General features: G+C 37.1%; 1 protein-coding gene across 1 annotated transcript in view; it reads right to left on the reverse strand.

Moving 5' to 3' along the window:
• The window catches only part of LOC122093651 (heat shock 70 kDa protein 17-like), a 13,888-nt gene extending 3,671 nt beyond the window's left edge, over positions 1-10,217 (reverse strand). The window contains exons 1-10 of the mRNA XM_042664013.1: positions 9,246-10,217; positions 7,930-8,162; positions 6,315-6,474; positions 5,232-5,477; positions 4,997-5,133; positions 4,533-4,872; positions 4,293-4,454; positions 3,826-3,900; positions 3,649-3,749; positions 3,491-3,560 (exon numbers count right to left, since the gene is read on the reverse strand). Of these exons, the coding sequence (XP_042519947.1) occupies positions 3,491-3,560; positions 3,649-3,749; positions 3,826-3,900; positions 4,293-4,454; positions 4,533-4,872; positions 4,997-5,133; positions 5,232-5,477; positions 6,315-6,474; positions 7,930-8,162; positions 9,246-10,004 (2,283 nt within the window). The 5' untranslated portion in view covers positions 10,005-10,217. The remainder of the gene's footprint in view (positions 1-3,490; positions 3,561-3,648; positions 3,750-3,825; positions 3,901-4,292; positions 4,455-4,532; positions 4,873-4,996; positions 5,134-5,231; positions 5,478-6,314; positions 6,475-7,929; positions 8,163-9,245) is intronic.
• Between the last annotated feature and the right edge of the window lie 574 nt (positions 10,218-10,791).

A 10,791-nucleotide genomic window follows, 5' to 3' on the forward strand; every position in this document is an offset into this window, starting at 1 on the left:
AAAAAAAAAATAAAATATATATATATATATATATATTTATATATAAAATAATAAGGCAGCTGTGAAAAGTTCAAATGCCAACTCCATGTCTTTTACAAGGACAAGGAAACGCAAGCAATCCACATTCCATCCAACATCATGGATGACTAACAGCTAAAAGTGTGAAGTTCATGATAAATTAGCAGATAAATACATAAATAACTTTCATGTCATATTGGGAGCAAGATGCATTGGAAATGGAAACTAACGATTTGGATATCATAGAACAGGGCATGGTTAAGGACAATATTTATTAGAATTATAAAACAGCATCATAAAACCTAACCTGTGAGGAGATAGGGAGGAAATCACCAAACTTTTAAAATGCTTATCATACGAAATATTTTAAACTAATTCTATATATATTTGCAACATTCCATAAGAAAGAAAGTGTATCCTGATGAATTGAAGAAAATTTTGGCAAATGTTGCAAAGGTTTGGTGCTTCAAGAATCACTTTTCTTGGTTTGTCATCTTCCAGGCTCAGAATCATACAAACGAGACTGAATCAGAAGAATATTTTTCAAAGCCAAATAGAAGAAAATGCAAGTGCCATTTGTTGTCTTCTAAATGTGCATCTAATGATTAGAAAAGCAGGAGTTTTCCTGAGAATGCAATGGATGAATATACAACAAAATGTCATCAACATGGGGGTTGCAAAAATTCCATCTTGTGCATTCTCACTGGCAACATGATGTCAGCCATGGAACAGCTCATAGTATTTTTTGCTGGTCAAATGCCCAGGCATGAAAAGAAAGAAAATGTTGACAAAAGAACATAGTTGACAACACCAGCTGGTAAAGACCTAATGTTAAGTGACTGATGAATGTTACCTCAACACAGCAAAGGATACAACTTGCGTGTGGCAAAGATTTTATTTCCACCCTTTTCACTGGCTTACATTATTTGTCAGACACGGGTACGACTCATAATTTGAAGTTTTCAGGTAACATAACTCACTGATTGCACCATACTAGTTTAATCACCTTTTTAGGCCACAAATTTTTTGGTAGCACCTGATATAAGCATCAGTCAGTACATGCCCTAAGACAATTCGGTCAACTAGGCAGTGCCTACACAGCACTTGATAACCATGGTTTCCAACGTGTGATACAGGTCTCAGATGAAAAATGACGAAAATGCCCACTGCAAGAGTTACAAGGATCATAGGAATATGCACCAACATCAGCTGTATGGAATCGCAGGACACTCCCCTGAGAATCAGTTACTGCTAACTTTTTAAAGCAAGTTTTGATCTTCACATATTAGGCTTCACAGAATGCTAGAGAATTAATAGTAGATCCAATTATGTTGGTTCTATTACAAATTCTTTATTGTATAGTGATTCCTTCGTGGTGGAAGAAACTAGCTGAAATGTCTCACAAAACATAAAACAAGGAAATCAATGAAAAATAAGATCTCTTCAAGAGGTGACCTATCCCACTTCATCCTTTGAGTGGATAAGGTTCAAATTTTAATTTGCTATTAGCTTTCTTTAGCCACATGGCATGGATCATCTGTCATCAACCTGCCAAATGCACAATAGACAATATGGATTCCAAGTGGAGATATCTGGCTGCCAACTAAGCTTTTAGGAGTAAGAATCCAGTCTATCTATATAACCTCACTCAGGATGGTTTCATTTCTGAGTCTTGTTATTTTAGTAGGAAAACAGTATACCACCACCCCTTCATCTGCATTAGAACTTCAGATACACCACAGAACATAAACATAATATATGTGGCTTCTATATCTCCACTAGCACTTATATTAGGCTGCATTATTTGTAACCAACCAGTTTACAAACAGAATTTGTAACCGGACCTTTTTTCCCTCCATACAATGATGTGGCAGTATAATAAAAGATCTAAGATGTGATTTTCCAACCAGGGTGAGAGAGAGAGAGAGAGAGAGAGAGAGAGAGAGAGAGAGAGACAGAAGAAAGGTCCAGCAGCTAGCCATCTTAGAGGCAGCATGGGCCTAGTCTTTGTGGTCTTCTTGGGCCAGACTAAAGCCCAGTACTACATGTTAAAAAGTCCATGCATGAGGGATTATTAGAAGATCTTATTTTCTTTCCATATTAAATACTACATGTTAGTGGTAGGTTGTTACAACATATTAACTTCTATTTATGTTACATTGCAATGTATTGTAATTAGGTATGACTCTCTTATAAAGTCCACCCACTGCTTTAGGTAGTTTCTAGTTCTTAGTTTCTAATTTGAGATGTATCTAGAAGTCAGATCTTATAGATAAAGATTAGTTTCTATTTTAATATTGTACTACTTTGTAGAGGGCATTCCATCACCACGCAAGAGGGAAACCATTGCTGTAATCAATAAAATAGGGGGCTGTCATACTACAACCCTACAATTGAAAAAACATGGGCTTGACGCCATTGTTGCTTGTGAGCCTGTGAGAGAGTGGTGGGGTGACAGGCCCTATCGGTTGGTCAGAGCCTGACCAAGGCCATAGGTGAGAAGCCGTGGTCATATCCCTTCTTGCATATTCTCTGGTTCAGAAACTGAGCTCAATAACCTTATTCTAAGTTGAATACTGTTGTGCTGTAGTTGATAGAGGACAGTTGAAGCTACTTCATATGCTACCATTATCTAGTAAGCTTTGGGTTTCTATTTATACCTTTACTGGCCAGCGGCAATAGGGTAGGGGTATTCTCAAATCTGACCATTTGAGGTTGATTGGTGCTAGTACTAGTGTACTACCTGTCCTTTGATTGGAATTTTACAGCATTCTGCCCTACAGATTGGTGTGTACAGGTGGTTAATAAGATTGTATCCAAGTGTCTAATTATGTATTGCTGCTGAACTGAAGAATCCAGCATTCGGTTTGGAGTGAGTTTTTGAGGACTTGGAAGGTCTGTTCCAGCACCCCATTGACCTGAACTTCTACCATAACAGGCCTTCCGATAGTGAGCCATGTATGGCTTCTGTTTTCTCTGTTAGTTTCTGTTTCCTATGCTTCCATTGCTCTGTTCAATCTATCCGTTATATCGCCTAGGGTTTGATATATGTTATTCAAATTATTGAGCAGATGATCTGTTGTTAATTTGAGAGAAAGTTGTAGTGTTGACGTAAGTTACAGCTAGGTTACTAATTTTGAAACTTAGTTGCTATTTTAGTGATCATATAATATCTCCCCATCCCACCTTTGGACTATGATGTATTAAAGAGCTATGGAGTCCTAATAATACTGTTAGCTTGGGGCTCATCAGACTTGTCGTTTGGGAGAAACTTTTAGTTTACTTTGCTTGTTGTCCATCCTCATCCATTTGATCAATTTTTAGCAATCTATGGACTTTTACTAGAAAACCCACATTAAATGTTCAACAGTCTACCTACATTACCGTCAATTATGGTGGCCTATCAAAACCTCATAAAGCATCAGCTATGACTATTCTTACTGAAGAGTAAGGCACCAACTATATTAATTACCTGTTGCAACTCTCCCAGATATTTTTGAGCAAGTTCAGATGCTTGTGGCCGTGCGGTAAGCTCATTTAATCTGTGTGAATTAGGTGCAAACAGTAAATTCCCTACACCAAAAAGTACCCATCATAAATGAAAGAAGAAATAAATAAATAGGAAAAAACCTGAAAAATATTGGGTCACCAATGTCCTTCAGCAAATCCAGGCGTTCCTGGAAGTCAGATGCTGATGCATCTTCACCATCAGTATATAACCACTCTTGCACCTGAAGAAATAAGAGACAATCAGCCTAAATTGTAAGAAAAGAATCAGCATGCATTAAGGCACATGTGAAGGTTGACCTCATCAAGCTTCCCATTAAAGGAATGCCGTTCCTCGCTGGTTGAAACTTTCCCAAGCTCCTCAGATGTCTCAAGCTGGTACAAGAGATGTACAGGTAATAGAAAAAAGTCAAAGATACAGTGATTGTTAAATAAAATATTCAGAAGTAGAAAGAATTAAATTCAACTTCAAGATTTGAACCAGAATTTCAATATGGAAAATAAGAATGCAGTAAAAAATTGCAAAACATGAAACAGAGACCTGATGACTTGAAACAGCTAAGAGAAGAACATAACATTTATCAGAAATTAAACCATAATGAGATCAACCAGAGGCATAAACTAGAAAATTAACTAAATAAATACTGAACTAAAATAATGAGGATAAACTATAAATATAACTAGTAAAATTCTATCACAAAAACTAAGTAAAAGGGAAGAACAGTAAATGGTCTTCTCAAACATTATTAAATTAGTGGACTATTAACCTTTTCCTTAGTAGCATATATGTATCCTTCCAAGTTATTCTTAAGCTCTGCAGTTCTTCTTCGCTCAGCATCCTTCTTGTCTAGGTCCTCCAATCTAAGTTTTGCTTCAGCAAGAGCTTCTTTTGAAAGAGGCACTCCAGGGCCCATCGTCTTCTCAACTATCTACTTTTACCAAATGAGAATGGTTAGTCAACAAGAAATGGTGCATGGAGCATTATCTAATCAATTTCAAACTTCTACCTTTAGTGGAACCCTAAAGGTTCTTTTCTTCAGTTTCTTTTCTGGAACAGCATCCATGGTGCTTTGCTCTTCAAGGTTGGAACTTGATGTGTTACTAATCCCACCATCACTGATCAAGTTGTCTTTGCTTCCTTCTTCTGTTTCCCCTGTCCCAGCTTCAATTGATATATTAGGTGTAATTGTAGTTGCATTCTCCACAGTCAAATTCTTTTTAGGAACTTCTACCCATTCTGAAATTTCAACAACAGCATCTGTCCGATCCAGGGAAAGTATTCCACTTCTGCTAAGAGAGAAATGCAAATTTGCCTTGATGGGAGCAGAGAGATTGCGAGAACTATACCTACAAGTCAAGAAGGGAGGAAAGAAAAGACAACAATAATTCAAAGTTAGTGCTGATATAGTCAGAAATTTCCAGAGTAGATTTTTACTGCCTGTACAGAAATAAAGAAGCTGCAACTCCTTACTTATCACTAGCATCTGTTAGACCAGTAACTGTATAGTGAGCAAATTTATCAGAAGAGACCCCAGGTGGCAATGGCTCTGAACTTTCATAACTAAGTGATACTTCAAAATCTTTATCATGCTTAATGGACTTGAACATCTGTACACTCAGAAGCACAAACATAATTAGCAAGATACTGAATTCCCAACCTAACCTTTTTAATTCATACAGATGATAGCTGCAAATTATGCACTTACCTTACTAGGGATTTTCTTCATTCTCTGCACGAGTGTCTGTTTGGTGCCCTCATCTTTCGGAATATCAGGCCCATCTAACTCAATCATAAATCCGTAAGAGGAACCATCAATGATTCCTAGCTTACGGTTCAACTTGATTCCATCACTTAAGTTTGCAGCATGAAGTGCCGAACCAAGCACTATAGCTTCATCAGCATCCAGATGTCTGTCCAGATCCTTCCTCCCAAGAAATTCCTGGAGCTTAGCCTTGCAAGGGAAAACAAGAACAGTGTCTATATACTCATTGTGCATAACTTAAATACATCAAAGACCTTTGATAAACCTAGCTATAATATTTACCAACACGAGATCAATAGATACACATGAATGAGTAAAGCATGGAAACATTATCTAGAAAAACTAAAATGACCAGACCTAAAGCATCTATGGAGAGACATCAACTTATATCCATTTCCAATTTTTCTGATACAAAAAAGGAAAACATATATTTCATATTTTTCTATCTACATATTTATGTTCATGCACAACACCACACCACAAGAGGCCAGAATCCTTTTCTACTTTTTCTGATACCAAAAAAAAAAAAAAAAAAAAAAAAAGAGAAGAAAAACATTAAAAGAAGTAAATCCCGACAAGTAGCACTTTGTGACAGAAATATCGTCAGGACAGTCTCATCAGGCCATAATATAGAACACATTAATTGAATATCCATGCTTGTACAGTTTATGTTCCTAACATTGCTGAAAGGAACTCTTGGCAATTTGAATGAATATAGATCATAAATCATAAAATTTCAGGTTTGCAAAAAGAAAGAGGCAGAAAAACTTTGAAGCAGGGCCTTGGATAGAAAGGTTCTTATGAAACTCAAAAATAGAAATGTCAAGGGAGTATGTCTTTAAATAATATCATGAGATTCCATAACTGCAAGAGAAGTTTTACTCTATTTAAATTTCAAAAATCTGAACATCTTTAAAGGAATTGAGAGGTTTCGCTAATGTGAAACAACCTCTTCTACAGCTTAGAAGATGGAATCCAGTATTTTCCATCTCTCAAAGATTAAAGTTGCAAAATTTAGATACTCACCTGTAACTTAGGGACACGGGTGGCACCACCAATCAGCTCTATTGCATATATCTCATCAACCTTCAGTCCAGAATGCTTCAGAAGTTCTTTCACAGGTACAAGAGACTGCTCCCACAGGTCTCCACAGAGTTCCTCAAATTTCTCACGAGTAATGGTACTCCTGCAGAAAAGAAAAGATATTAACACAAAAATAAAATATATATAAATAAATAAATAACTAGTCCAGTTATTTAGATGATACATATGAGAAAAAGAAAGTTTTAGGAACTCTGTGGAGACCTAAATAGCTGCCAAAAATTTCAGCCACAATCAGCTAATCAAGAAGACTACCAAACAGTATGTCTTCAACAAACACTTCTCTCTCTTATTTTCTTTTTTTTTTCTACTAACATTTGAAAAGAAAATCATTTTAGATATATTTTGTGGTGAAATCATAAGTACTAACACTAATGACTTACGAGTACAAAAATCCAATTGAGAGAGAAAACCACCAAGTAGGAAATGACCACTACTACAACATAGAGAGCCACATTGAAGATACTTATGTATGAAGCAAAGAAAATTCATTACATAAAAGACTACAAATTGATCAGGAAAAAACAATAAAAAGAAAAGATGGCAATGAAGAAAAGCAAATAAAATAGGCCAATTTCTAGTGAACCCACAATAATGAAAAGATGGTTCCAGTTGGTGAATGGCAGGGTTCTAGATGAGAGAGAGAGAGAGAGAGAGAGATCAGCTGTCGGTCCGTTGGTAAGGAGAGAGCTTCAAGCCCGATTTCTGGTGGCACACCACCCAGACAAGCACCACTTAACAAAGTAGGGACGAGAAAGCTAGAGACCCAAAACCTTCGACCCTTCTTTCTAAATGGGGGGTGCCTAGGGCATCTCATCTTGTCATTTCGTTGTTGCTCATTCCCCTTGGTATAAACCACCTAGAATACCCAAAGAGGGAAATATCCCAACTGAGCTATAAAGTAGCAGCAACATCCTGATCTAACATACCTAGAATATCCAGTTCTGCCAACCATATCAGTCAACTAGTTTGCAAAACGAAGCGGGAAAGAGAACAAGATGTTTGAGTGGTAGAACCTGTCTACAAAACAGATGCCTGGACAGATGCTGTTTCCTTCACCAGCATGCAGTTCAAATAAATTGTAACCAACAATTTCAGTTGTTAAGTACATAGTAAAGAGTCGCACCAAAAAAAGAAGAATGTAATAGAGAGAACATTAAAGAATCCCCAAAGAAATTCATAACGAGATTTAACATCTAATTCTGGAAATGAGGATAGTGAAGCCATTAACAAAATGGTAACAACATGAGCAAGCATGAATATTTGTAAGAACTCAAGAATCAAATGCAACAAGATTGCTTCTTGCCACTGAATTGGCAACATAAAAGGATTAAAGCATGGTGCTGATCCTCCTGTCAACTCCTTGGCAAGAGTGTAATACATAATGCACTCTCTTCCTTTGGTGTTTTTCACTTTCTTCAGTTTCCCTCAGTGAATTACTTTTATTTATCAACAACAAAAGAATAAAGTATCTGTTAAGGATTCAAACATCCAACCAGAAAGAATTTCAGAGAAACTGTTCCAAATTTAATTTATGCACCTAAAGTCACGGTCATCATAAAGAGATTCAACTGATATTGGAGCCATTGTGTTTGCACTTAGAATTTCTTTGGTGCGTTTAACCTGCTTCTTCAATTTCGCCATTGCCTTGGGGGATTTCCTCACATCCACCCCATTACCAACTTGATTGTTGAACTCATCTGCAAAGTATTCAACCAAATGTAATTCCATATGTTGACCCCCAAGAGCTGCATTCCATCTAACATCCTTAACCTGCAACAGATTCAGGAGTAAATTAACAACCTAATTCCATAAAAATGTTCAGAAGATCCACAATAAACACAAGCAATGTAATGGTGACTATAGGGTTGACCTGCTATGCAACTCATAGCCAAGGCAAACTCAGAAAATTCAAGATCACTATTGAACTAGTTCAGTGCATTCAGATGTGGCACCTAAAGTTTAAGCAAAATTTAGTTGTATCCAAGATCTGTATAAACCTATGAATGTCTAGCCTCTGCTTGTAAAGGATGCAAAGTTTAGCCTTCGAGCCTCACTAAAAAATGTAACAAGCAACATGTACAGATCCAGAGGAAAGCATTGAAAAAGGTCCATTGTCCATTTGTAAGAAATTTTCCTTTTCTCCTTCGGGTATAGATTTATAAGTCATCATATAATGGAAAACATGTAGGCCTAAAAAAAAAAAGGAGAAAGAAAGAAAGAAGAATAAACCACATTAGTTCATTGTGCTTCACTCATGTTCTCTCAGTCAAGAAATTGGTGAAATTAAAAAGTCAAAGAAAGTAAAATATGTTCCACCCAGTGAATCCCAAGTTTCTTTTGCCAATACTCGAATTTATTAATTAATGTTACAAAACAAGATATAAACCTACTCCAATGTAATCAATGGATCAAAGAAACGCCAATAGCAACCTATAAGGAGAAACAAGTTTCAGAGCACTGTTAAATTTAATCCATGCTGCAGTTATTTTATTAAATATATGTCCTAATAATGTTTTTATAGATAATATTTACGGGATTTATACTTCTTTTCGACAAATCTTCCAGTTTCCACAAAGTTGACACACAGAAACACAAACAATGACCCATTTCCCCTCACACTCACCACTGCCTGGCCTGTATTTTTAACATCAGTACAATCCTCTATCGAATTTTTATGGTTCCCTGGTGATGAATGAAATAAAGTTAAGAGATGTTCCTGAGATGATCATTCGTATAAATAGAAAGAACACTCCACATATTTTTTTAGGGGCAGATTTTGTGTCATCGAGAACACAAACCACATATTAACAGCCACATATGAGGTTTTCACATTTTACTAGTGTTGAGATTTACCTGGAATTGGTTGACGGAGACTGTCTTCCCAAACTCCTTCGCGCTATAAGCAGAGAAGTGGACAAGAGCTGCATAAGTACTACTCGAACCCATGTCATAGAATATAACATATCTCGATTCATTTGAGAAATTCTTATCAATCCCATACTGAAGAGCTGCACCAGAGTGCTCATTAATAAGAGAAAGCACATTAATGCCAGCCAATTCAGCAGCTTGAAGCAACCCCTTCCTCTCCGCCTGCCCGAAGTAAGGCGGAACCGTGATGACAGCATCCTTTATGGGCACCTTAGAATGAAATTCTGCTAAATTTCTTCCATAACTAAGAGCCATGGCTACCAACTCCTCCGCTGAATAAACGACAACACCATCATCAATCCTAATAGCCGCTGCCCCTCTAGAATCTTCCACCAAATCAAATGGTAAATACTGCGAATCAATAACATCCTTCACGTACTTCAGAGGCTTCCCGATCATATCCCTAACTTGTGAATAGACTTTATCAGGGTATCTAGCTACAATTCCTGCTGCTTCTTCACCAAGCAGACGATTTCCTCCTTGGAATGCAACTAACGCAGGGGATTTCCTCTTCGACATCTCGTTAATGGCTACCGAAATCGGACTCTGGCCGGGTTTCAGATTGACAACTGCTACTTTCATCCATTCTGAACCTAGATCTATACTCGAAACCGCTGATTCCGATGGAATCACAATAATTGAAAGTATCAAAACTGCTAAAAGGAACTTAAACCAGATCTTCATTTTCGACGGATCTAAGCCAGTATTATTCTGACGTTCGAATGGTAATGCGAACTGAAGGACAATTTAGAGCTCTATGTGAAAGAATGTCCGAGGATTTCCACCCTTAAAACTCAAACAGAAGCTTGAAATTAGGGTTTCGAGTTGGTTTCTGAGGTTTCAGGAATCAGAGAGGAAAGGAATCAACCGTTCGGAAACCGAACTGAAGTTGTGAGAGGGAGACTTGAAGACTGGGTTTAAAGACGGGTGGGAAAGAAAAGTCTACTTGGAAGTTCCACGAACCTTGTCCAATAATATCAATCCACGTGTATTTACCGACACGTGGCGGGTTGAGGGATTTCTGGGTGTGTTGTCTTAACGTAGGTCGTAGATAGTTTTTGCTACTTTTGAGGGGTAAGTAAGTCTTTTCATAGCTATTGAGTGTAATTTCCGCGTGACCACGACTAGAGGAAACGCAAGGCGAGAATAAAACAGATGAACGGCAGAGATTTCATGGTTGACACAGCAGGTTCTTCGGAAGGGTATCAAACCAAACCGAAATTGATTTACCGAACCTTAAATGGAATCGTTTATATGAGTACCGTGAAACCGTCAATTAAATGATTTGATTTTTATTTAAAAAATGACATATTTTCTTAAATTGTTCGATTGAAATCAAAATATTTAAATTCTACTTAAAAAAAAAAAAATCAAAAGATTTATATATTACATATGGAGAAAAGAATGTTACTTGGTCGTGTGGCCCTTGACCCCTGACCCATGTGTTAGCACTGCCAGGCATGATGTGGTA

Source organism: Macadamia integrifolia, chromosome 11 (genome assembly GCF_013358625.1).
Source record: "Macadamia integrifolia cultivar HAES 741 chromosome 11, SCU_Mint_v3, whole genome shotgun sequence".
Taxonomy (NCBI): Eukaryota; Viridiplantae; Streptophyta; class Magnoliopsida; order Proteales; family Proteaceae; genus Macadamia; species Macadamia integrifolia.